Here is a 27,690-nt window from a genome sequence, read left to right on the forward strand (position 1 = left end):
GTGGCGGTGGCCTAGCCGCTCGGAGAGCCGGAACCGGCGGTCGAGGCGGAGGGAGAAGGTCCGAGCCTGCTGTGGGCTGGGACCGCACAAACCTGGCTTTCAAGTCCTCTATGAAATGTGCGGTACAGAACGTCGGCTGTGCATCACCAACAGGGGTTCTCGCGAGGTAACAGCATTCTGGCTCCATGATACTGTTGGGAACTCGCATGGCTGCCGTTCTTGTGATCCCAAGATGCAAGAACCAGGAGAACGATGAGCAGGTAAGATGACTTTAATTATCATCAACAGAGAAATGAAGCAGTCTTGCATACAACAGTTCCAACATAAAGTGTTATCATCGAGCACTGAGGAGTGCTCGAGACAAGGCATAAATACAACATACGCTGATTGGCAGCCGGTGTGGACCGGCTGCCAATCAACGGCAGGCGAGGGAAAAAACAGCGCTCCGCGGAACAACAGGAAATTGACGGGAAGTAAATACAAAAACAAGGAAACAAACAGAAAAAAAGTGACTGATCGTCACAGCAAGGACCCTTTGTTGTGCACTTCATATCGTCCTATTAGCCTGTTGAATGTGGATTATGATTTTCCAAACTGCTGCTATACGCCTGGATACTATTCTCCCTTCTATTATTAATGCGGATCAAACCGGGTTCATTCGTAATAGGCACTACTTTTCTAATCGTCGACGTATTTTCAATATATTGTATGATGTGCCTGCTCTGAACACTGAAGAGGCAGTGATATCAATAGATGCTGAAAAGGCATTTGACCGAGTGGAGTGGAATTAAGCTCTTATATCCATCTCCTGAGGCCTCGTTCAGGATAAATAATATTCAATCAGAATATTTTCACCTTTAACGTTCCACACGACAGGGATGCCCCCTGAGCCCATTGCTTTTTGCTCTTGCCATTGAGCATCTGTCGATAGCGCTTTGTACCAACCCGTTATTACGGGCATATGAAGACACAATGAGTGAAAGTGAAAGTCTCTCTCTATGCAGATGACCTTCTATATGTCTTGGTCCCGGCTGGCTTAAGAACTCTCCAAGCTTTTGGACATGTGTCTGGTTACAAATTGAACTTAACTGGGTAAAAGTGAAATATTTGCTATAAATTCTGCTGCTAAGAAATATCCATTGCACAATTTTCCTTTTGAAATTGCCTCGCAAAGTTTCACATACTTGGGTGTAGCACAGAGCTTTATAAAGCGAAATGTGTTCCACTGTTGTCTAGAATCCAGGAAGATTTTGATCACTGGTCCTGATTTAATTAATCTACTGTGGCTCGTGTCAACTCTGTTAAAATGAATGTACATCCACGGTTTTGCCACTCGTTCCAGTGTATACCACTTTTTCACCCTCAGTCCTTTTTTCGTAAATTAGATTTTAGACTTCATTTGGAATAAAAAAGACTAACAGGTTACGTAAACAACATTTACAGAGACCCAAATTGTTGGGAGGATTAGCACTACCAAACTTTAGGTTTTACTACTGGGCCACCAACATTAGAATTCTTAAATATTGGCTGCAATATTTAAGCATTTGACGCCCCCGTTATGGCTGGTTATGGAGGCTAACTCAACTAAACCTCTATCTCTTAGGGCTCTGTTTCACTCTCCCATCCACTATTCTACTTCCACTTTTATGAAAAATAAAATAATTGAAAACCTCATTCAGAATTTGGATTCAGTTCAAGCGCTATTTTGGTTTACAGACTATTTCTAGTCTTGCAACCAAGTAAGTGCCTTTTCATGTCGTTCTCGCCAGTTCTGGGTCCTAAATGACTGTCAAAGTGTCCCCACTTGTCGGATTACATTCTCAGCCATCTACTGTCCAAGTGAGAGGAATGATTTATGATCTACAATAAACTTCCAAGGAGCAGGGAATTAAGGAAATGGCACACCGTTCAGTGATGTAAACACGGTAGTGATCACGTCGTCGCTATAAATAGTTTGTCTGCGCTTATAATAACAATATCACTAATGCTTGGTTAATATTCAAATCATGAAATGTATGTGGAGTATTGTTGGCGCTTTTTGAATGGTTATTTATTGGATTTTATGGGCGGAATAGAGGTCCTCCCTTTGGCTCCGCTGTAAGATGACTTTTATTTACGTTTATTTATTATTTAGAATGCATTAAAAAAGATCTAACTGTCGTCATGTCTTTCATAATGGTTGTGAATGATAGGTAAAATAAAAAAAAGTGCAGTTCCTGTTTAACAAAAATGTCCAACACCATTAAAATAAAGTAGTAAATGGCAGTTCACACAGTATGTAGTTGTTCATTAAAGATGCAGTAAATTCACGTATCCGTGATTTTTTTGCCAGCTTCTCTTGTATTAAGCAGCTGCAACCGTGTTTCCTGTAGCAAGTTGACTACAGATCATATTTAATATTATAACTTGCTCTTCCCAATCTCGAGTGAGTAAACTACTGTGTCATCGGTACAGTGTTCATGATTGTGATTGGTCATCTGCTGCTAACCCCGCCCCTTTTAAGTGAATGCGCTAATGACAGATGGGAAATTCTGTCTTGACTAATCATGTGATTATCCAGCGTCGTGCAGCTGCATATCTTACATATTCAATGTTTGAATAGGTTAGGTCAGACAACAAAGAAGAGAGCCTGGATAACTTCAATTTGACCCGTAATACAAACCCCAGGTCTTACAGTGGACATATCTACGTTTGGAAGCCAGAGAAATAAAAACGGCGTACTCGTGCAAGCATCATCCGAAATGCAATGATTAATTTGATGAGAAAAAAACAAATTTTTTGTTGTTGCTTCGATTAGTCATTTATTGATAGTAACTAATAGAAATGTATAAAATCCGAACTCTTGACGGCTTTCGCCATAAAGCTCTTTCAAGTGACGTAAAATGCTACCTGAAAGTAGTTACGTTGCTGCTGTTATACAAGTCGCAGCCCAGACGTAAAATGACAATATAAACAATAAAACGCTATATCGTACGATAAGCATCTTTATGTCATCTTCCGAAATATATTGTAATATCACATAGCACTGTATGGAGATATCTGCTGATGTAGCAAATTACCTACGTCACAAATTATGACAAATCTCAAACGGCTCTTTTGGAACAAGGCAATATTGTTTTTAAATGTCTTGGCTATGCCTCCATGGTTTGAAATCCAATTTCCGACACTTATGAGGATCTCATAAAAACAAAAAGGTGTCAACAGGCAAAAAAAAAAATGTTGCACATAATAAAACCTCTTTACAGTTACAATGATCAATCAATTAATTTGATTAGAAAAAACCTTTGATTTCCATTATGATGCTTTGATTAATAAGAATTCAAATACGCAGCCAGATTTTTCACACAGCCGCTGAAATAGATCACATACGATAATCATGTCAATTATATATATATACACACACACACGTATATATATATATCATTTGTATTAATGCAGACATGTTTAAAGTGCAAGTTCCAAACCATGTATTACTTTTAAAGGCCTACTGAAACCCACTACTACCGACCACGCAGTCTGATAGTTTATAGATCAATGATGAAATCTTAACATTGCAACACATGCCAATACGGCCGGGTTAACTTATAAACGTCTATGTATGATGACGTATGTGCGTGACGTCAATCGTTGAAACGGAAGTATTCCGACACATTGTATCCAATACAAAAAGCTCGGTTTTAATCGCAAAATTCCACAGTATTCTGGACATCTGTGTTGGTGAATCTTTTGCAATTTGTTTAATGAACAATGAAGACTGCAAAGAAGAAAGCTGTAGGAGGGATCGGTGTATTAGCGGCTGGCTGCAGCAACACAACCAGGAGGACTTTGACTTGGATAGCAGACGCGCTATCCGACGCTAGCCGCCGACCGCACGGATGATCGGGTGAAGTCCTTCGTCGCTCCGTCGATCGCTGGAACGAAGGTGAGCACGGGTGGTGATGAGCAGATGAGAGCTGGCGTAGGTGGATAGCTAATGCTTTTAGCATAGCTCCGTGAGGTCCCGTTGCTAAGTTAGCTTCAATGGCGTCGTTAGCAACAGCATTGTTAAGCTTCGCCAGGCTGGAAAGCATTAACCGTGTATTTACAGGTCCATGGTTTAATAGTATTGTTGATTTTCTGTCTATCCTTCCAGTCAGGGGTTTATTTATTTAGTTTCTATCTGCAGTTAAGCCCGATGCTATCACGTTAGCTCCGTAGCTAAAGTGCTTCGCCGATGTATTGTCGTGGAGATAAAAGTCACTGTGAATGTCCATTTCGCGTTCTCGACACTCATTTTCAAGAGGATATAGTAACCGAGGTGGTTTAAAATACAAATCCGTGATCTACAATAGAAAAAGTAAAAAGTGTGGAATCTAATGAGCCAGCTTGTACCTAAGTTACGGTCAGAGCGAAAAAAGATGCGTCCTGCACTGCACTCTAGTCCTTCACTCTCACGTTCCTCATCCACAAATCTTTCATCCTCGCTCAAATTAATGGGGTAATCGTCGCTTTCTCGGTCCGAATCGCTCTCGCTGCTGGTGTAAACAATGGGGAAATGTGAGGAGCCTTTCAACCTGTGATGTCACGCTACTTCCGGTACAGGCAAGGCTTTTTTTATCAGCGACCAAAAGTTGCAAACTTTATCGTCGATGTTCTCTACTAAATCCTTTCAGCAAAAATATGGCAATATCGCGAAATGATCAAGTATGACACATAGAATGGATCTACTATCCCCGTTTAAATAAAAAATAATCATTTCAGTAGGCCTTTAAAAATCAATAAAAATAAAGTGAAATTTCAATGTTGATATGCTCCTATTAAAAAAAAAGAATGAAGGTGAGAGAGCACAAAAATCTTTGTTTATCTCAACTATTTTCCCTAAAATATTAATTTGGGTTTTTTCTCAAATAGTTGGGCGGGGCCCCCTGGAGGGTGCGCTCCAATGCCAGAGAGGCACGTGCGACCCCGGAAAACATGCTTTAGCAGATTCATGCAGTATGTTTAAAACCCGTCTTCCAGAGCTGTATACTACAAAACGTGCTCATTGTAGCCATTAATCAAGACTTCCTCATTTTGATTAATAAAAATTCAGCACAAATTGTTGTATACATTTTTTTTTTTTGTAGGTTAAAGTGTTTTATATATATTGCTACTGAGTTAATGTTGCTGATCAATTTGAATGTATTAATATTTATTGAGTTTATTTAATTGTATTTTTTAGTATCAGTATTTTATAGTTGAAAAAGGGTTTTAATTTTTTTTTTTAAACTATGTTCATGAAGTTATTATTTGTTGTAAGTTGATCTATATTTTGTTGTTTTCTTTCATCTTAATAAGGATAAAGCAGAGTTGCAATTGAAACAAATTTAGAAGACAAATGTTACTATTTATAGTCGTGGTAGACACTGGGGGGCATGAAATATATTCTTCTATCTGGAGGGTGTTACAGAAAATAATTGGGTAGCACTGCTATAAAGTGTGTTTAATCCGATTCGTCGATTAATCAAACTGGATTACTGCAGCCCTAGACACTTTGCTATAGGTCAGGGGTGTCAAACTCATTTTTATTGAGGGCCACGTCGCCGTAATGGCTGCTTTCAGAGGGCCTCTTTTTTTAGAATTAATTTAAATACAAAATTGTTTTTCATGCAACCTATGATTAATCATGATTAATCGAACTGCATATGCATTTGATTATTAGATTTTTTTTAATGTAAAACTTGCTTTAAAATCATAAATAAAAGTGACAAGCAGATATTTAACTATTTGTTTTGATTTTACAAAAATAGTTTTGCAATACAGTATATAATATAATTGGCATGATCAGATAATATTAAAGTTTAAAATATGCATTTTTATCTGTCAAAATCGAAAAAACGAATGCATGACTCTTGAACGCATCATAATCCCCTCAATTCCCCCCAAAAACGGATTAACTTGCTGGAATATAAAGACTCAGTGGCCTGGTTAGAGTGTCCGGTCGCCCAGGGGGGCGGTCCCCTCTAAGGTTTCTCATTGTTGTCCCATTGGGTTGAGTTTTTTCTTGCTCTGATGTGGGATCTGAGCCGAAAATGTCATTGTGGCTTGTGCAGCCCTTTGAGACACTTGTGATTTAGGGCTGTATAAGTAAACATTGATTGATTGATTGATTGATTGATCGGTAGGTCGTGACTTCAAACCCCGGCCAAGTCATACCAAAGACTATAAAAATGGGACCCATTACCTCCCTGCTTGGCACTCAGCATCAAGGGTTGGAAATGGGGGTTAAATCACCAAAAAAGATTCCCGGGCGCGGCCACCGCTGCTGCTCACTGCTCCCCTCAACTCCCAGGGTGTGAACAAGGGGATGGGTCAAGTGCAGAGGTTAATTTCACCACACCTAATTAAAGTTAAGTTAAGTGACAAGTGTGGTGAAATTTGTCCTCTGCATTTGACCCATCCCTGGGAGGTGAGGGGAGCAGTGAGCATCAGCGGTGGCCACGCCCGGGAATCATTTTTGGTAATTTAACCCCCAATTCCAACCCTTGATGCCGAGTGCCAAGCAGGGAGGTAATGGGTCCCATTGTTTTAGTCTTTGCTATGGCTCAGCCAGGGTTTGAAAACCTACCGGCTACCAATCTCAGGGCGGACACTCTTAACCCTTGTATTATGTTAAGGGTCAATTTGACCCATTTCAGTTTTTGTGTTGATCAAAGTACTGGTTATCCTTTCTTTTTCTTGCTGACATTTGGTGACTTTTCCTCATCTAGGGTCATGAACAGGTGTGTAAAATCTGGACACTTTGATGTGTAGTGGAATGTCTGTCTAGAGAGTTGTATACAAAGATGATGTTGCGGGTCATTTTGACCCAGACGCTTTGATGTGGGTAAACAGCTGTTCAGATCCAAAATAAACATGTCTCTATGATGTACTTTTTACTTTGATGTACAATTGTTTGTAGTTTGATTGCCTCTGAGACCCAGAGCCAGGTGTGTGAAGAGAAGGAACTTTCTCACACTTGTCTTTGTCACTGTTCTCATGTCATCTCTTTGACAAACTCACCAAAAATGAGCTCCAGGATGATGACATCTGAGGAGGCTTTATCCCTGGTTTTTAACTGGGATAGTGATGTAGAGGAAGAGATTACAGAAACAGGATTTTTCAGAGACAGAGGACAATGTTACTGCTGATCCAGATTGTCAATTTTCCTACGATGAGGAGGATTCAGAGGACGAGTCTGCCGTTGTTCCTCCAACAGATGAAAACCAAGGAATCCAGCAATCATTAACCACAGAGGGGACATGGGCATCTAAGTATGGTAATATAAAATGGTCAACGACACCACACCCAAGCCGAGGCAGACTATTATCCTCCAATGTGATCACAATGACTCCCGGTCCTACAAGATTTGCTGTCACACGAGTTGATGAGATTCAATCAGCATTTCAGCTCTTCATATCCCCACCAATACAGAGGATTATACTGGAAATGACCAACTTGGAGGGGAGACGTGTGTTTCAAGAGAAATGGAAGCCACTGGATCAGACTGACTTGCATGCTTACATTGGAGTTCTGTTATTAGCTGGAGTGTACAGGTCAAAGGGAGAAGCCACTGCAAGTCTATAGAATGAAGAGAATGGAAGGCCAATCTTTCGTGCAACAATGTCTCTGGAGACATTCCACATGATATCTCGTGTGATCCGCTTTGACAACCGCGACACCAGAGCTGGTCGACGTGAAAGAGACAAACTAGCTGCGATCAGAGATGTGTGGGATAAATGGGTTGGAAATGTACCTTTGTTGTACTATCCTGGTCCCCATGTTACTGTAGATGAGCGCCTTGTTCCATTCAGGGAGCGCTGTCCTTTCCGACAGTACATGCCCAACAAGCCCGCCAAGTATGGCATCAAAATATGGGCAGCCTGTGATGCAAAATCCAGCTAAGCATGAAATATGCAAGTATACACTGGAAAGCTACCTGGAGGAACATCTGAGAAGAATCAGGGGATGTGTGTGGTGCACCACACCATCATGTGGAGAGCATTGAAAATGTTGAAGAAAATTTGGAGAACATTGAAAATGTTGAAATTCGCTGGGATGAAGTTAAAGTTGAAGTTAAAGTATTTCTTAAATATAGTGTTGGAATTAAAAATGTATTGTATGTCACTTTTCTAAATGTTTATATAACCTAAAATAAAGTTGTTATTGGTTCAACCTGTTTTCTTGACTGTTTTGAGTGCATTTACACAGTACGGGTCAAAATGACCCGCAACATAATCAATGTCATTTTTTTTCAACATAATACAAGGGTTAACCACTAACATACATCCATAAACATGGATGCATATGCAAAAGTGCAATATATTTATCTGTGCAGTAAATCTATTTATATCTGCACCTTATTGCTCTTTTATCCTGCACTACAACAAACTAATGCAACAAAATTGTGTTCTTATCTGTACTGTAAAATCCAAATTGGAATGACAATAAAGGAAGTTTAAGTCTAAATTTAGTATAAAAAAATAAAAACTATTTTATTGAAACCCATTTTTTCCAGGCTTTCGTGGGCCACATAAAATGATGGCCCCTGGGCCTTGAGTTTGACATCTGTGATGTAGGTGCACACCTGGGTTTGGAGAGTGGCGTTTCCACTTGACCAATCAAACAGTACATGCAGAACCAAATGCACCAGAGTTCTTTTTAACCGAACCAAAGCGAGAAGTGACACAGCCTAGAAAGAGAGTTTTTACAGTTCATTAAACTTTGCTTTTCCACATCTTTTATCGACACAGCAGGACAGGGCGGCCAAACAGAAATGTCCTCCAAGATGTGGAGAAGGTGCAGTCACGCAGCCAACCTGCATGCACTCATTTCCACCCGGGGTTCTTTTACCCAGCAACCTGAGCGTGCATATTCTCATCATCAAGCCCAAAAATGCATGACTGCATGAGAAGCGAATTCATATTTGTTAAGCATGGCCAGAGAGGAAAATTGTTCTCACCTTTCACTTGGGTCTCATAGTCCGCAATGATCTCTTTATCCTTCTTGAATCTGGACGAGGACATGTTTCCCTCCCGCGTTTAGGCAGAGACACTCTGCGTGTTCTCTGGTGGGTCTGATCCACGTCGTCTTCTCGCCGCGGTGCTTTGCGACGTTTGCTCGCCTTGCTGCCGAGGAACAAAAGCCGGGTTCGCGTTACGCTATCACGCTATCGGATCCAATGTCGCATCGCTCTCACTCGATTTGTGTTCGTTTTCTTTTTTTTTCTTTTTTTTTAAATTATGAATAATCCGGAGAAGGTTGCAGCAGGAGAATCAAAATCCACAAAGGAGCTCCAAAGTGGACATGTTGACGGGGGAAGAAGGGAGGGATGGTGTGAGTGAGGAGTCGGCTCCTTGTTCCCGGTGTGTGCGCGCGCGCGTGTGTGTGTGGGTGAACCCACGATGATCAGACGCTGCTTCCCTTCCTGACTAATTAAGCTGCAGGGAAGGGGTTTTTTTTAAGTCACGTGACCGAGACCGCCCTGTCGTGCACGCGCATGCACACACACGACCCCCTTCACAATTACTATGTTTACCCCGCTGTACTCATTATGTCATAATTGTCCAAGGTTTACAATAATCTCGAGGTATCAATCTGACACAGAGCTGGGCAAAATTCGGTCCACGGGCCATGTTAAGATTTTCAATCCGACCCGCCGGACGTTCTACATAATTTTTTTAGACATTTAACATCAAATAGCGCTTTTCTACCTTCAAGGTACTCAAGGTAAATAAAACTTACTATAACGTTGAATTAGTGGGAGCTTGTTTCTTTGCAATGAAATGCAGATGGAAATCAGTAGGGCTGTGAATCTTTGGGTGCCCCACGATTCGATTCAATATGATTCTTGGGGCCACGATTCGATTCAAAATCGATTTTTTTTTTCAATTCAACACGATTCTCGAATTCAAAAACGATGTTTTTTCCCGATTCAAAACGATTCTCTATACATTCAATACATAGGATTTCAGCAGGATCTACCCCAGTCTGCTGACATGCAAGCAGAGTAGTAGATTTTTATAAAAAGCTTTTATAATTGTAAAGGACAATGTTTTATCAACTGATTGCAATAATGTACATGTGTTTTAACTATTAAATGAACCAAATATATGATTTATTTTATCTTTGTGAAAATATTGGACACAGTGTGTTGTCAAGCTTATGAGATGCGATGCAAGTGTAAGCCATGCACTGTGACACTTACTGTTCTTTTTTTTTAATAAATGTCTAATGATAATGTCAATGAGGGATTTTTAGTCACTGCTATGTTGAAATTGTAACTAATATTGATACAGTTGTTGATAATATTCATTTTTGTTTCACTACTTTTGGTTTGTTTTGTGTCGTGTTTGTGTCTCCTCTCAATTGCAGTTCTGAGTGTTGCTGGGTCGGGTTTGGTTTTGGAATTGGATTGCATTGTTATGGTATTGCTGTGTATTGTTTTGTTGGATTGATTAATTAAAATAAATACATTTTTAAATCAATTAAAAAAAATTTTTTTTTGAAAAATGAGGATCGATTCTGAATCGCACAACGTGAGAATCGCGATTCGAATTCGAATCGATTTTTTCCCACACCCCTAGAAATCAGCCTTTGGCTACAATCTGTCACATTTATATTTTATATGTTCATTGATGTGCATTGTATCATGTCACAAAGTTATAACAAATATAACAAATGGCAACTTACTATGAGGAGTTTTATTGTACATCTACAGTATAAACAAGCTTATTTATTGGTGTGTCTAGTGGGACAGGCAAAAGTTAATTTGGACAAAATGCAGTCGTTTATAAATGATTTAATGTTTCCCTGCAGCCCGGTAGCAAATGCGTCACGGACCGGTGGTTGAGGACTACTGATCTAGAACACACCAACATATTATTTATTAATTATGGTTTATTGAAACTACAGGAGCTAGTAAAGTTACAGACATTATGTGTCATGTTTAAGGCTAAAAGTAAAACATTACCAGCAATTTTACAAAAAATGTTTGTCATCACTTCTGAAAATGAAGAGCATAGAAGAAAAGGTCATTTCAAACATCAGTATTCAAGGACAACTTTAAAACAAATGTGTATATTAGTGGTGGGGGTTAAACTATGGAATTATCTTTACACTGAGATAAAAGATTGTAGAAATATATTACAATTGAAAAAAATATATGAACACAGAACAATAAGATCATATGGACTGCAGTAAGTGTCTACATTTTGCTTTATATTTATTATTTGACTTATTTTTTGTCTGGTTTTGTATTTGTTTTGTATCATGCCGTGATGTGTATATTACTTTTTTTGTTCGGTTTGTACTTCATGAAGTTTTGCACTTTTTTTGTTTGTTTTCATTATATTTGGATGTATTTGTTTGGTTTGTATGCTTGTGAATCTGGGCTATCCATTAAGTAAGACTACTTATTATGTTGAAGGGGGCAGGAAATATAAGATTTTCTTCATCCTGTTCCTTCTCAAGCATAGGTGTGTAAATATGTGTTTAGTTGCTAAAGTTTAATTGTCTATTGATCAAAAATGTACATCAATGAATGAGATAAATAAAATGAAATGAAATGAAAAAAACTGTAGCCGCCATTATGATGCGCAGTACTGTTTTTAAATGACCTGAAGTCTTGAACTATAGAAAGTATTTCAATGGTTGAAATCTGCCCTTTTGGGTGTTATACGAGTTATTACTGTGACGGCGCATGTGCAATCCTGCATGCCATCTGCTGCAAGCTCTGCCGGCACCTCCACTAGAAGCACACCTGGACACACCCCTGCTCGCTTTGCCCGCATCGCGTCCACGTGCCTGTAAGGCTGCAGGCAATCACAAATCAGTACACCTGGGACTGATGAAGACAGAATGCATAAATACCAGCGGACCCGAACATCCAGTGCCGGAACGTAGTTCTCTCCTCGTAGTAAGCATCCCGTCTCTGGCTTCCCTCCTGTGTACTTGCTCTCTCTCTCTGTGACTTCCCTGTGCCCGTGTCTTATGTCCTCTGTGTTCCTCGCAGTGTTTCGTCTGTTTCCCGTGATCGAGCTGTGTGCCTCGACTTCCCTCTGGATTACGGACTGCCTCCCTCAATCCTCGACCCCTGCTTGGACACGGACCTGGTTGGTTCTCTCCAGCCCCCGACCGCTTGCTTGCCCACGGACTGCCTTCTCGCCTTGCCCCTTTGGTCTGACAAAGGATTCATCCAACACACACTTACAACAAACTCTGGTAACATTTTCATTGTTAATTCTACACATCGTCTTGCACCATTTACATTTAGTAGCATACACACTCCACCACTTCATCAACATCGAGTTCAATAAACCTATTGAACTGATCCCCGCCGTTGTGTCGTCTCCTTCCCCCGTCGTACGTAACAATTACGGTAATCTACGTCACAGCAGCTCAGACGAGCATACTTGCCAACCCTCCCGAATTTTCCGGGAGACTCCTGAATTTCAGTGCCTCTCCCGAAAATCTCCCGGGACAACCATTCTCCCGAATTTCTCCCGATTTCCAGCCGGACTTAAGGCACGCCCCCTCCAGATCCGTGCGGACCTGAGTGAGGACAGCCTCTTGTCACGTCTGCTCTTTACTTCATACTTCAGAACCGACTCCCACACTTGCCGTCAGGGTGCGCAATACAACGTAAACCGTTGGCCAACCAAAAAGTTACTTTTTATATATATATATATATATATATATATATATATATATATATATATATATATATATATATATATATATATATAACAAATACTTGAATTTAAGTGAATTCTAGCTATGGATATACTCCTCCCCCTTTTTTTTTTTTTTCTTTTTTTTTTCTCTCAATGTGGCCCCCGAGTCAAAATATTTGCCCAGCTCTGATCTAACAGTATATTATTGATGATTATTATTTTGGTCCAAAATCCTCCTCTCTGAGCTGCCACCTTACCGTGGTAGAGGAGTTTGCGTGTCCCAATGATCCTAGGAGCTATGTTGTCCTGGGGTTTTCATGCCCCCTGGTAGGGTCTCCCAAGACAAACAGGTCCTAGGTGAGGGATCAGACAAAGAGCAGCTCGAAGACTTCTATGGGAATGAAACAACAAGGATTGAGATTTCCCTCGCCCGGACGCGGGTCATCGGGGCCCCCCTCTGGAGCCAGGCCCGGAGTTGGGGCACGATGGCGAGCGCCTGGTGGCCGGGCCTGTCCCCATGGGGCCCGGCCGGGCACAGCCCGAAGAGGCAACGTGGGTCCCCCCTCCATTGGGCTCACCACTCATGGGAGGGGCCATAGAGGTCGGGTGCATTGTGAGCTGGGCGGCAGCCGAAGGCAGGTCACTTGGCGGTCCGATCCTCGGCTACATAAGCTAGCTCTTGGGACGTGGAACGTCACCTCGCTGGGGGGAAAGGAGCCTGAGCTTGTAAGCGAGGTAGAGAAGTTCCGGCTGGATATAGTCGGACTCACCTCGACGCACAGCAAGGGCTCTGGAACCAGTTCTCTCGAGAGGGGCTGGACTCTTTTCCACTCTGGCGTTGAAAGCAGTGAGAGGCGACGAGCTGGGGTAGCAATTCTTGTTTCCCCCCGGCTCAAAGCCTGCACATTGGAGTTCTACCCGGTGGACGAGAGGGTAGCCTCCCCCCGCCTTCGGGTGGGGGGACGGGTCCTGGCGGTTGTTTGTGCTTACGCACCAAACAGCAGTTCAGAGTACCCACCCTTTTTGGATACACTCGAGGGAGTACAGGAAAGTGTGCCCCCGGGTGATTCCCTTGTCCTAATGGGGCACTTCAGCGCTCATGTTGGCAACGACAGTGAAACCTGGAGAGGCGTGATTGGGAAGAATGGCCGTCCGGATCTGAACCCGAGTGGTGTTTTGTTATTGGACTTTTGTGCTCGTCACAGATTGTCCATAACAAACACCATGTTCAAGCATAAGGGTGTCCATATGTGCACTTGGCACCAGGACACCCTAGGCCGCAGTTCCATGATCGACTTTGTAGTTGTGTCATCAGATTTGCGGCCTTATGTTTTGGACACCCGGGTGAAGAGAGGGGCGGAGTTTTCTACCGATCACCACCTGGTGGTGAGTTGGCTGCGATGGTGGGGGAGGATGCCGGACAGACCTGGCAGGCCCAAACGCATTGTGAGGGTCTGCTGGGAATGTCTGGCAGAGTCTCCTGTCAGAGAGAGTTTCAATTCCCACCTCCGGAAGAACTTTGAACATGTCACGAGGGAGGTGCTGGACATTGAGTCCGAGTGGACCATGTTCCGCACCTCTACTGTCGTGGCGGCTGATTGGAGCTGTGGCCGCAAGGTAGTTGGTGCCTGTCGTGGCGGTAATCCTAGAACCCCCTGGTGGACACCGGCGGTGAGGGATGCCGTCAAACTGAAGAAGGAGTCCTATCGGGTTCTTTTGGCTCATAGGACTCCGGAGGCAGCGGACAGGTACCGACAGGCCAAGCGGTGTGCGGCTTCAGCGGTCGCGGAGGCAAAAACTCGGACATGGGAGGAGTTCGGCGAGGCCATGGAAAACGACTTCCGGACGGCTTCGAAGCGATTCTGGACCACCATCCGCCGCCTCAGGAAGGGGAAGCAGTGCACTGTCAACACCATGTATGGTGCGGATGGTGTTCTGCTGACCTCGACTGCGGATGTTGTGGATCGGTGGAGGGAATACTTCGAAGACCTCCTCAATCCCACCGACACGTCTTCCTATGAGGAAGCAGTGCCTGGGGAATCTGTGGTGGGCTCACCTATTTCTGGGGCTGAGGTTGCTGAGGTAGTTAAAAAGCTCCTCGGTGGCAAGGCCCCGGGGGTGGATGAGACCCGCCCGGAGTTCCTTAAGGCTCTGGATGCTGTGGGGCTGTCTTGGTTGACAAGACTCTGCAGCATCGCGTGGACATCGGGAGCGGTACCTCTGGATTGGCAGACCGGGGTGGTGGTTCCTCTCTTTAAGAAGGGGAACCGGAGGGTATGTTCCAACTATCGTGGGATCACACTCCTCAGCCTTCCCGGTAAGGTCTGTTCAGGTGTACTGGAGAGGAGGCTACGCCGGATAGTTGAACCTCGGATTCAGGAGGAACAGTGTGGTTTTCGTCCTGGTCGTGGAACTGTGGACCAGCTCTATACTCTCGGCAGGGTCCTTGAGGGTGCATGGGAGTTTGCCCAACCAGTCTACATGTGCTTTGTGGACTTGGAGAAGGCATTCGACCGTGTCCCTCGGGAGGTCCTGTGGGGAGTGCTCAGAGAGTATGGGGTATCGGACTGTCTGATTGTGGCTGTCCGCTCCCTGTACGATCAGTGTCAGAGCTTGGTCCGCATTGCCGGCAGTAAGTCGGACACGTTTCCAGTGAGGGTTGGACTCCGCCAAGGCTGCCCTTTGTCACCGATTCTGTTTATAACTTTTATGGACAGAATTTCTAGGCGCAGTCAAGGCATTGAGGGGATCCGGTTTGGTGGCTGCGGGATTAGGTCTCTGCTTTTTGCAGATGATGTGGTCCTGATGGCTTCATCTGGCCAGGATCTTCAGCTCTCACTGGATCGGTTCGCAGCCGAGTGTGAAGCGACTGGGATGAGAATCAGCACCTCCAAGTCCGAGTCCATGGTTCTCGCCCGGAAAAGGGGGGAGTGCCATCTCCGGGTTGGGGAGGAAACCCTGCTCCAAGTGGAGGAGTTAAAGTACCTAGGAGCCTTGTTCACGAGTGAGGGAAAAGTGGATCGTGAGATCGACAGGCGGATCGGTGCGGCGTCTTCAGTAATGCAGACGCTGCATCGATCCGTTGTGGTGAAGAAGGAGCTGAGTCGGAAGGCAGAGCTCTCAATTTACCGGTCGATCTACGTTCCCATCCTCACCTATGGTCATGAGCTTTGGGTTATGACCAAAAGGACAAGATTACGGGTACAGGCGGCCGAAATCAGTTTCCTCCGCCGGGTGGCGGGGCTCTCCCTTAGAGATAGGGTGAGAAGCTCTGCCATCCGGGGGGAGCTTAAAGTAAAGCCACTGCTCCTCCACATCGAGAGGAGCCAGATGAGGTGGTTCGGGCATCTGGTCAGGATGCCACCCGAACGCCTCCCTCGGGAGGTGTTTAGGGCACGTCCAACCGGTAGGAGGCCACGGGGAAGACCCAGGACACGTTGGGAAGACTATGTCTCCCGGCTGGCCTGGGAACGCCTCGGGATCCCCCGGGAGGAGCTGAACGAAGTGGCTGGGGAGAGGAAAGTCTGGGCTTCCCTGCTTAGGCTGCTGCCCCCGCGACCCGACCTCGGATAAGCGGAAGAAGATGGATGGATGGATGGAAGGTCCAAAAATGCGTCATTTTTTTAAATTCCCAAACTTCTTTTCCCCCAATAACTAATAATGGGTCATACAGACAGATGGCTGCAGAGAAACATTAAAAGGAGAACTGTACTTGTTTTGGAATTTTGTCTATCTTTCTCAATCAATATGAAAAACATGTCAATGGATGTCTTATTTTTTTAATGCATTATAGCAAATTTCTAAACAAAAAAATTATGAATCAAAGTAAATATTATTAGTTGTTGACCTATTCAAGGATACAATTACTTCAAATCAAATATTCCAGTTTGTAATATTTTTTGGCGGAAATAATTGCGTATGTTGTAAGTTTGCCATAAAAACCAACTTTTCTATGAGAAAAAGGTCATGAGAATGAACAGTTTTTTGTTTTTGTTTACCTATTTAAGGATCCAATTACCCAACATCAAATATTCCACTTTTAAAACATTTTGGGGAAATGTTGCATATTTTATGTTTTTGCCATAAAAAACAGGATTTTCTTTAACAAAAAGGGCAAGGGAATACATTAAAACAAAACACATACAGTACAGGCCAAACGTTTGGACACACCTTCTCATTTAAGGTGTCTTCTTTATTTTCATGACTAGTTACATTGTAGATTGTAACTGAAGGCATCAAAACTATATGAATGAACACATGTGGAGTTATGTACTTAACAAAAAAAGGTGAAATAACTGAAAACAAATTGTATATTCTAATTTCTTCAAAATAGCCACCCTTTGCTCTGATTACTGCTTTGCACACTCTAAGCATTCTCTCGATGAGCTTCAAGCATACCTGTGAAGTGAAAACCATTTCAGGTGACTACCTCTTGAAGCTCATCGAGAGAATGCCAAGCGTGTGCAACAAAGTAATCAGAGCAAAGGGTGGCTATTTTGAAAAAACTATAATACGAAACATGTTTTCAGTTATTTCACCTTTTTTTGTTAAGTACATAACTCAATATGTGTTCATTCATAGTTTCGATGCCTTCAGTGACAATCTACAATGTAAATAATCATGAAAATAAAAAAAGCACATTGAATAAGAAGGTGTGTCCAAACTTTTGGCCTGTACAGTATATCGACAGATCGATCTGAAGTTGATTTAGAGATTGAAGCGCTGAAATGAATTTATGACTTTTATTTTTTATTTTTTTTTTTAAATTAATTTATTAATAAATCAATAAAACAATACACAACAATACCACAATAATGCAATACAATTCCAAAACCAAACCCGTCCCAGCAACATTAAGAACAACAATAAACAGAGCAATTGAGGACACACAAACATGACACGGAACAATCCAAATGTAGTGAAACAAAAATGAACATTACCGACAACAGCATCAATACTAGTAACAATTTCAAAACAGCAGTGATTAAAAATCCCTCATTGACATTATCACTAAAAACATTAATAAAAAATAATTAAAAATTAGAAATGAACAATAGTGTCACAGTGGCTCACACTTGCACCACATCTCAGAAGCCTGACAACACACCGTGTCCAACACTTTCCACAAAGATATAATAAGTCATATTTTGGTTCATTCAATAGTTGAAACAAATTTAAGTAATGGATCCCATTTTCCAATATACGACTCATTATTATCTAAACTAAATGCAGTTTGTTCTACTGATGTCATCTCCATAGCTTGTGTGTACCAGTCAGTATGAGTTGGACTATCAACAGCAATCCATTTTTTAAATATTACCCTTTTTGTTATTATGCATATTGAAAGAAAAGCATTTTTACTCTTTAATGGCACGTTACTAAATTGATGTAGATCCCCAAAAATACAAGTTTGCAGTGTCATTGGGATGTTTATATTAAGGAATGTGATTGCTTCTTTTGTTGTTTTCAACCATAACTCTTTTATTCTCTGACATTCCCACAATAAATGAACAAGAGTTCCCTCAGCTGCCCGACACTTCATACATACCTTGCTATCTACTACACCAATTGTAAACAGCTGAGAAGATGTAAAATGATGTATTCAATATCTTAAATTGAGTCAGCTAATCTTTAATGCTTCTAAAGGGCTTATTGGCATTTTTCCAAATATCATTCCATGATATGTCTCTTTCATCTAAAATGTTTAAGTCTATCATCCATTTCCGAACTCATGCATCATTTGCATTTCTAGTGTGGTGTTCATTTATTATTCCATAAAATAGTTTAATTAATTTCTTAATTGTATCTTGATTAAAAAGTGCATCTTCCAGTTCATGGCTATTTAAAGACATACTTTCAGAGGATATGCATTTATTTACAGCGTGTTTTAAAGAGATAAAATGTAAAAAATGATTTCTGGGTAAATTATATTGATCAACTAAATCATCGAACGGTTTAAACAAGTTTTTATTAATAATATGATGAGGTTTAGTAATACCTTTGTCTTTCCATGTTGTCCACTTAACCACATTTTTATTAATGATAATATTAGGATTGTACCAAAGCGGTTGATTTACAGATGTCATTGGGTTGATTCCTAGTATTTTCTGGCACAGTTTTAGAATGTTAAAGGTGGCTTCTATTGAGCTCTGCCTCAATTCATTAGGTATTTTTTTGATATAATATAAACTCCCCACATCAATGTCCAAATTCATTAACATATTTTTTTCTATGTTGATCCAGTCCTTATCTGCAGAAGAATGGAATAAGTGGCTTGCTTGTTTACAACCGAAGGAGATATAATAATGTAAGAAGTTTGGTAATTGTAGTCCTCCTTTATCTTGTGAACAAGACAACCTTAAGTATGAACATCTGGCCTTCTTTCCACATCATATAAAATGTGATATCATGGTATGTATTTTCTTAAACCAACTTTTATTAATTAGGACAGGCATCATTTTCAGTATATAATTAACTGCTGGCAGTATACTCATTTTTACTATGCTCACCCGACCCCAAAGGAGACGTGACCAGCGTTCCATTTTGGATTCTATCTTATTTTTTAAATGTTTAAGATTTAGATCTCTACTTTCATAAAGGTTTGGTGTAATATGTAGTCCTAGGTATTTGATTTCTGCCTCTTTCCATTTAATTTTGGAGTTCTGAACTTGTGATTTATTGCAGTGTTTATTAAGTGGTAATATTTCACATTTGTCCCAATTGACTTTATATCCTGATAAACAGCCATATTAAGTGATGACATTATTGATATAGTGAAGAGAGGAGTTAACATGTGACATGTAGAGAATGATGTCGTCACAATACATCGATAGCTTATTATAATGAGAGCCAATTTTTATACCATGAATATTATTTTCCCTTCTTATTTTTGCAGCTAAGGGTTCAATAACCACATTAAATAATAATCCAGATGCAGGACATCCCTATTTTACTCCTCTTTTTAACGAAAAAGGCTCTGAAATATGATTATTGGTTTTGACTGATGCCATGGGTCTTGTATAAAGCATCTTAATCCATTGTATAAAATTATCTCCAAATCCAAATTTAAGTAATGTGCAAAACATAAATGACCAGTTTATACGGTCCAATGTCTTCTCCGCATCAACAGTAAATACTGCTGTAGGATAAGGGAGACTTCTAGCATAGTAAATAACATTGAACAATTTCATTGTATTTTCTGAAGATTGTCGACCTACCATGAAGCCAGTTTGGTCATTATGAATTAATTTTCCTATTACATTTGATAATCGTGTGGCTAAGATTTTTGCCAAGATTTTATTGTCCATATTGGCTAGGGATAAAGGACGATAATAACTGTAATTCAATGGGTCTTTATCCTTTTTATGTATCAATGTGATATGAGAAAAATTTAAGGTTGGAGAAAACAATTGTTTATTAAATGAAGATTGGTACATTTGTAATAATAGAGGAGACAAATCTTCACTGAATATTTGATAAAATTCTGTATTGTAGCCATCAGGACCAGGAGATTTATTTTTTGCAAATTAATTTATAGCTTTTTGAATTTCCATTAATTGTATAGGTTCCTCCAGTGAATTTTTGTCGTGCTCTGATAAGGATGGCAGTTGTATTGCGTTTAAATATGACTGCATAGCTTCTATGCTACAATCTTTCTCAGGCTTATATACATTTGTATAAAATGTTCTAAACGTTTCATTGATTTGCTTGGGATCAACAGAAATACTACCATCTGAAAGTTTAATATTAGATATACGATTTCTAGTCATCTGCTTTGTCATGTCTGTTCATGTTTTTGTTTTGGCCATGTGTCTGTTTTTTGGACTCTTTTTAGTTCCTGGTTGCACTTCCTTGTTTGGTTTGGTTTCCATGGTCACCCATTAGTTTTCACCTGTCTTGTCACGCACCTGTTTCACGTTTCGAGTCACACACCTGTTTTCACTGATCATGTCACTGTTATTTAAAGCCTGTCTTTTTCTGTTGGTCTTCCTGGCGACATCACCTTCTCCACACAAATTTATGCTCTGCACCTGTTTACCATAGTTCTTGTTTCATCTCATGCCAAGTAAGTTTTGATTTAATGTTTATAGTTTTTATGCCCAAGTGCATGTCTTTTGTTTCATAGCCAAGTTTGTTACCTCCTCTGTGAGCGCCTTTTGTTTATTCCTTTTTATTGTCCTTATATTAAATTATGTACTCTCCTCCAAGCCGTGTCCAGACAAGTTGCTTTGCACCTCGGAAAAACAATCCACGCCAAGGACCAAGTCGTGACAGATGTCGCCAGCAATCCGTTTTTCAGCAAGCAACTTGGCGGATGGAGGAAGGAAGGTGGGAAGCGCTAGGTGCCATGGGGGACCGAGATTTGATGTGGGGGCCAAATGGCAAGCTAATTCCGATTAGCTCCATTTGGTCCGAGGATGGCGCTGCGTCACCGCAGTCCCGGAAGCGCCGCTCCAGACAGAGGACGTCAGGGAAGGTGAGCGGACAGAACGCGGCGCGCCTGCAAGCTCCTCCCCCTCCGGGCGGAAATGGGCCGCAGCCTGCCCGGCTTCCCCAGGATGACATCACAGCAAAAGATTTTTTTTCTTTGAACTCTTTAACTTTCGATCACCTGCCCTCAACAAAGGACTCTGTTTCTATGATCAAACATTATCAGAACATGATTTTGGACATTAGAGCAAGTCCCTCACAGTCACCCAGATTTCATGCCCCGCCCCCCAGGACTCAAGCCACGCCCAAGTCACAAAAAAATTTTTTTTCACCCACTCAATCCCAGGTACAAAAAGAAAGACATTTTGGACAATTTATAGGGGAGGAGTTTACCCCCCTCCTGACCTCCCTCCACCCACCCCAAAAAACGGTTCCAGACAGCGGGGAGCGTGTCTGGTATCCGCTCCTTGAGGGGGGGGCTAGGGCTGGGAACTTTTCAGGTGGGGTGGCTCAGCATCACCATGCCGAGCCACAGCCTCCAGCACGGCCGCCACCACCAGTCTTTCGGCCCGCCAAGCCACAGCCTCCAACACGGCCGCCGCCACCGGTTTTTCGGCCGGCTAAGCCGCAACCCCCAGCTAGGCCACCTCCACCGAAGCCACAGCTAGCACCTGTATCAGCACCAAGTCCAAGGCTAGCTCCAGTGCTGCCGGTAGCAGCACCACGCCAAGAACCAGCACCACGCCAAGAACCAGCACCACGCCAAGAACCGGTACCAGCACCACGCCAAGAACCGGTACCAGCACCACGCCAAGAACCGGTACCAGCACCACGCCAAGCTCCGGTAGCAGCACCACGCCAAGCTCCGGTAGCTGCTCCACGCCGCCAAGCGCCGCCAGTAGCTGCTCCGCGCCGCCAAGCGCCGCCAGTAGCTGCTCCGCGCCGCCAAGCGCCGCCAGTAGCTGCTCCGCGCCGCCAAGCGCCGCCAGTAGCTGCTCCGCGCCGCCAAGCGCCGCCAGTAGCTGCTCCGCGCCGCCAAGCGCCACCAGTAGCTGCTCCATGCCAAGACCCAAGCCAAGACCCTCCAATCCGCCAAGAACCACGCCGCCAAGAACCACGCCGCCAAGTACCGCCATGCCAAGACCCCCCAAGCCGCCAAGAACCACGCCGCCAAGACCCAAGCCATGACCCTTCAAGCCGCCAGGACCCAAGCCAAGAACCACGCCGCCAAGTACCGCCATGCCAAGACCCCCCACGCAGCCAAGAACCACGCCGCCAAGACCCAAGCCAAGAACCACGCCGCCAAGAACCACGCCGCCAAGAACCACGCCGCCAAGAACCACGCCGCCAGGACCCCCCACACCAAGACCATGACCCACGCTGCCAAGACCATGACCCATGCTGCCAAGACCAAGCACCCCCAAGTCAAGACCAAGACCCACGCCAAGACCAAGACCCACGCCAAGACCAAGACCAAGACCCCCCACGCCAAGACCAAGACCAAGACCCTCGCCAAGACCCTCCAAGCAGCCAAGACCCTCCAAACGGCCAAGACCAAGCTTCACCGCCCGAAGTGCCACGCCAAGCTTCGCCGCCTGCTTCGTCTGCTGCACCCGCACCTGCGGCTTCAACGCCTGCAATGACGACGACGCGCCTGCCTCCTCGCCTGCCTCCTCGCCTGCCTCCTCGCCTGCCTCCTCGCCTGCCTCCTCGCCTGCCTCCTCGCCTGCCACGGTTATGGCCACTACCTGGTCGTCCGCCACGCCAAGTGCGCCCACCTCTTCGTCGGCCACGCATGTGGCCCTTCCCGGGTCGCCCACCTCGCCTGTGGTGGCGGCGTTCCACTCGCCGCCGCCACATGACTATGCCTCGGTGGATTCGGGGCCACTTGGCCTGGCGACCCACCGCCATGTCCCCCCTCCCGCCCTCCCATGACTCTTGATCCTGTTTTGTGTTTTGTTTTTTGGACATCTGGGATCTGTCCGTAAGGGGGGGGTTCTGTCATGTCTGTTCATGTTTTTGTTTTGGCCATGTGTCTGTTTTTTGGACTCTTTTTAGTTCCTGGTTGCACTTCCTTGTTTGGTTTGGTTTCCATGGTCACCCATTAGTTTTCACCTGTCTTGTCACGCACCTGTTTCACGTTTCGAGTCACACACCTGTTTTCACTGATCATGTCACTGTTATTTAAAGCCTGTCTTTTTCTGTTGGTCTTCCTGGCGACATCACCTTCTCCACACAAATTTATGCTCTGCACCTGTTTACCATAGTTCTTGTTTCATCTCATGCCAAGTAAGTTTTGATTTAATGTTTATAGTTTTTATGCCCAAGTGCATGTCTTTTGTTTCATAGCCAAGTTTGTTACCTCCTCTGTGAGCGCCTTTTGTTTATTCCTTTTTATTGTCCTTATATTAAATTATATACTCTCCTCCAAGCCGTGTACAGTCAAGTTGCTTTGCACCTCGGAAAAACAATCCACGCCAAGGACCAAGTCGTGACATGCTTCTTTAATCTTAACGCAAGGAGCCTTCCAGCCATATTCATGAAACTTTAATTTTGCCTATTAATTTTATATTCAACCTTCTGCTTTATTATATTGTCATATTCCATTCTTTGTTTGCAAAGTTTGATCCATGTTTCCTGATTATATTGTTTGGACAACATGTCCTGCAATTGTTTGATTCCATTCCATAATATTCTTCAGCACGTTGTTTTTTATTTTTAAAGCTTGCAATCCTAATAAGTTCTCCTCTTACACAACATTTAAGTGCTTCCCATATTGTGGAGATGTCAGAGACAGAATCCTGGTTATTTTTTAATAAAATCTGATATAAATTCTTTATTTTGTAATTTATTTTCCTCACTATCTAATAAAGAAATATTAATTTTCCATTGTTTGAATTGGAAAGCGACAGGGGGAAAGCTTATGTCGATTTGAATTGGACTATGATCAGAAATAATTATTGGGTGAATTTTAGTCTGCACGTTTTCTACAATTGCCTTAGGAACAAAGAACATATAAATTCTTGAAAATAACTGATGTCTTTTTGAATAAAAAGTGAAATCCTTCTCATATGGATTTAAGGTTCTCCAAATATCTATTAGGTTAAGAGTTTGCATTAATTTCAGAAGAGAAAAAACAGATTTCTTGGGTTTAACAATCTTACCAGTTTTATCAATATTTGGATTTATTGTTGAATTTAGATCCCCACCCATAATAATATCAGAATCAACATAATCTGCCAATTTGAACTCCATGTCACCAAAGAAAGAAGGTTTATCATCATTGGGTGCATATAAGTTTACCAGTGTGATATTGTTATTATCTAAATGGCAGTTAATAATCATATATCTACCCTCTGGATCTAAAAATACACTATTTATAATATAGTTAATCTTTTTGCTAAACATTATAGCAACACCAGATCTTTTGGAGGACAGTCCAACACCAACTATCTCACCAACCCATCCTTTTTTCAGATATTTTAAATGTTCAGTTTTCAAATGGGTTTCCTGTAGAAAAGCAATATCAGTAGAAAGATTGTTTAGATGCTTCAGAATTTTTCTTTGTTTCACCTGTTCATTTGCACCTTTTACATTCCAAGATATAATTCTCAAACATTTTCTAGTCATTGCAATATCTTATGTTTGTGTTAAGTGGGTTTCTTCCTTATGTGACAAACATTATCAAACATAACATTTAGTAAATGTGTCCTCTCAATGTATAAATTAACTGGGTTATTTTTTCTTGTCAATCCCCCTCCATCCCCCCCTCCCATTGACTTGTTTTTTTAACATTTTTAAGACTGAGACCCTTCCGGGTCCCAAGACCAGACTTGAGGGGGGCCCTAAAGGTAAAAAAAAATAAAAATCAATTTATTGTATTGGTTTGTATCTGAATGACCTCTGTATGCTTAGATTTTTCAGTGTATGCCCCCTCAGTGGAAAACGTTTGGACCTCATGCATTATACTGTATAGCTAAAAGAACAACCTTCTTTCACAAGGATGAAGCCTATCCCAGCAAACGTCCATGCAAGAGGCGGAGCACAAGATGAACTGATTGCCTGTCAATCACAAAGAGACCAATCTAATGGACAATCAAACAGCCCGATCAGGTTGCATTGATTGCATATTCATGTGGTATGTATGGGAATTGCGATGATCTGCTGTAATAGGTTTGTATAATCTTCCCATGATATACTGAGTTTGTGTCTACCTGGAATAAGTCGGCAGAGAGATCATGCTGCACTCACGAGGGAAGCCTGGCTTTACTTTTTTGTTGCACAAAGATCCATTGTGAGATCCTTTTACTCTTTCTTTCTAAAGAATGAATGTGGGAACTGTCCTGGTCCCACTTTTGAACCTGATACCACCATGGGATATAATGTGAGGTCAGGAATATTGTTTTACTGTGTTATTGTGGCATACATGTAGCCTACTGTACACAATCATCTCCATCTACTCTCTTGTAGTTCTTATTTTAAAAACTGGGACTGTATATAATGTTTTCAAAAAATGTCTTAGCAAAGGCACTGAGATTAGAATCTATAGGACTGCAGTAAGTCTTTAAAGGCCCCCGTATTTAAAAAGAATAAAGTCATGGCATGAGCCGAAAAATGCCCCCGGAAATTAATTTTGGCCCAAGTTCTCACAGCATAAACGTGTACAGTTCCAAAGTAAAGTTCCTGTAGTGGAAAAAGTCATTTAATGGTTCCTGGGACTTTAAAAAAGATCCACCCCATGACATGGGCCGAAAAAAGGTCCGGAAACAATGGCTGCGGAACTAAATTTGGCCCCAGGACCAGCAGTCCAAATGTTGATAGTTCCACTGAAAAGTTCATGCATCAACAAAACAACGTTCTGTGCCCTATAGGCTGCTTCTTATCAAAAATCTGGGACGAGTACATGACATGGTCACAAATTCAACATGTTGATATGTTGAATTTGTGACCATATCACTCCTTTTTGGACATGCTCTATATATATAAAAGTACCGTATTTTCCGGACTTTAAGGCGCACTTAAAATCCTTTTCAAACCTCAAAACTTGACAGTGCGCCTTAATGTACGGAATAATTCTGGTTTTGCTTACCGACCTCGAAGCAATTTTATTTGGTACATGGTGTAATGATAAGTGTGACCAGTAAATGTCAGTCAAACATAAGAGATACGTGTAGACTACAATATGACTAAAGTAAACAACACCAACATTTTATATGTTCCATTGAAAATAAAGAACATTACACACGGCGCTCAAAAATCTTTCAAAATGTTTTAGTACGACTTTGGTAAGCTATGAAGCCGCACCGTTTGATGGATTGTACTGTGCTTCAACATACGAGTATTATTATGGTGTGTGTATAAGGTAAGACATATTATCTGGCGTTTTGTTTCGCAATATTGTACAAAAGCAACTTTTCTTACCTTCTGGTACCTGCTGATCGAAATTAGACCATTCATCGGCAGTGCGCCTTATGGTCAGGTAAGCCCGATGGTCCGGAAAATCCGGTATTATAATAAATAAATATTAATAAATATTTAAAAAAAAAATAATTAAACAGTTAATAAATATAGTAAATAAAATAAACACACACATGCTTCTGCTGTTAAGTTAAGTTAAGTTAAGTTAAGCCAAAGTACCAATGATTGTCACACACACACTAGGTGTGGTGAAAATTGTCCTCTGCATTTGACCCATCCCCTTGTTCACCCCCTGGGAGGTGAGGGGAGCAGTGAGCAGCAGCGGTGGACATGCCCAGGAATATTTTTTGGTGATTTAACCCCCAATTCCAACCCTTGATGCTGAGTGCCAAGCAGGCAGGTAACGGGTCCCATTTTTATAGTCTTTGGTATGACTCGGCCAGGGTTTGAACTCACAAATTACCGATCTCAGGGTGGACACTCTAACCACTGAGTAGAATGTATTAAAAGTAGTCAAATGAATAGCTGATTATTTATTGGCAGAATTAATGTTGCTGTTGTATTATCCAATGAGGTGATGACATTGTATCTCTCTCTTAACTTTAACAACAAATAACAAAGTCATAATAAAAGCCTGCGTACGGTGCCTTATATGTGAGCACTTCATTAGGTACATCTGTCGTTCCAAAGATAATAGTTCTGCTTTGATTGAGACCAACAAAGAGAAGTTCATTTGGCGATACATTTATTATTATTATTTTTTTTTTCCAAACTATTTTTTTCGAATTTTGCAGACAGTACAGCATAGTGAATCATGGCAACGACAAGTTGAGGTATCTGCACATTTTACAATATGTAACATAATAAACCCAACCCTTACAATACCCACCCACTCAATTCCCAAGGTAATTGTCCCCTAGTGCCCATAACAGATATAGACACACATGAATATACGCAAACATAGATTCAATCTAACGAAATATATTAAAGATAAATAAATGAATAGATAAGGTTAAATAAGTAATACATAAGATATACAATAAAATATAACATAGAAGTAAATAAACACAAGGAATGGGGGTTGGGGGATGGGGGCTTCAGCGGTCAGCTCTGTCTAAATTGTGTTACTCGAATCGCTTAGGATGTCAAGCTTGTCCCTAAAAAGGTCTAA

At 42.0% G+C, this 27,690-nt stretch overlaps 2 protein-coding genes across 3 annotated transcripts in view; one reads left to right on the forward strand and one right to left on the reverse strand.

The window, feature by feature from the left end:
• LOC133654285 (uncharacterized) overlaps positions 1-9,453 on the reverse strand; it is a 75,549-nt gene extending 66,096 nt beyond the window's left edge. For both annotated transcript variants that reach the window (XM_062054548.1, XM_062054539.1), the window contains exon 1: positions 8,960-9,453. The gene's annotated coding sequence lies outside the window, so the exon portion shown is untranslated. The remainder of the gene's footprint in view (positions 1-8,959) is intronic.
• LOC133640959 (uncharacterized) lies at positions 1-27,690 on the forward strand. The gene is made up of 3 exons (XM_062035105.1): positions 1-260; positions 20,880-21,813; positions 27,661-27,690. Exons 1-3 carry the CDS (start codon positions 253-255, stop codon positions 27,688-27,690), a joined length of 972 nt encoding a protein of 323 aa, XP_061891089.1. The 5' UTR covers positions 1-252.

The sequence above is a fragment of the Entelurus aequoreus genome, linkage group LG01, assembly GCF_033978785.1.
Source record: "Entelurus aequoreus isolate RoL-2023_Sb linkage group LG01, RoL_Eaeq_v1.1, whole genome shotgun sequence".
Taxonomy (NCBI): domain Eukaryota; kingdom Metazoa; phylum Chordata; class Actinopteri; order Syngnathiformes; family Syngnathidae; genus Entelurus; species Entelurus aequoreus.

Coding starts and splice junctions, on each gene's coding strand:
- LOC133640959 (XM_062035105.1), top strand. Junction 21,814..27,660: donor GGCTAGCTCCAGTGCTGCCG/GTAGCAGCACCA, acceptor CGAATCGCTTAG/GATGTCAAGCTTGTCCCTAA.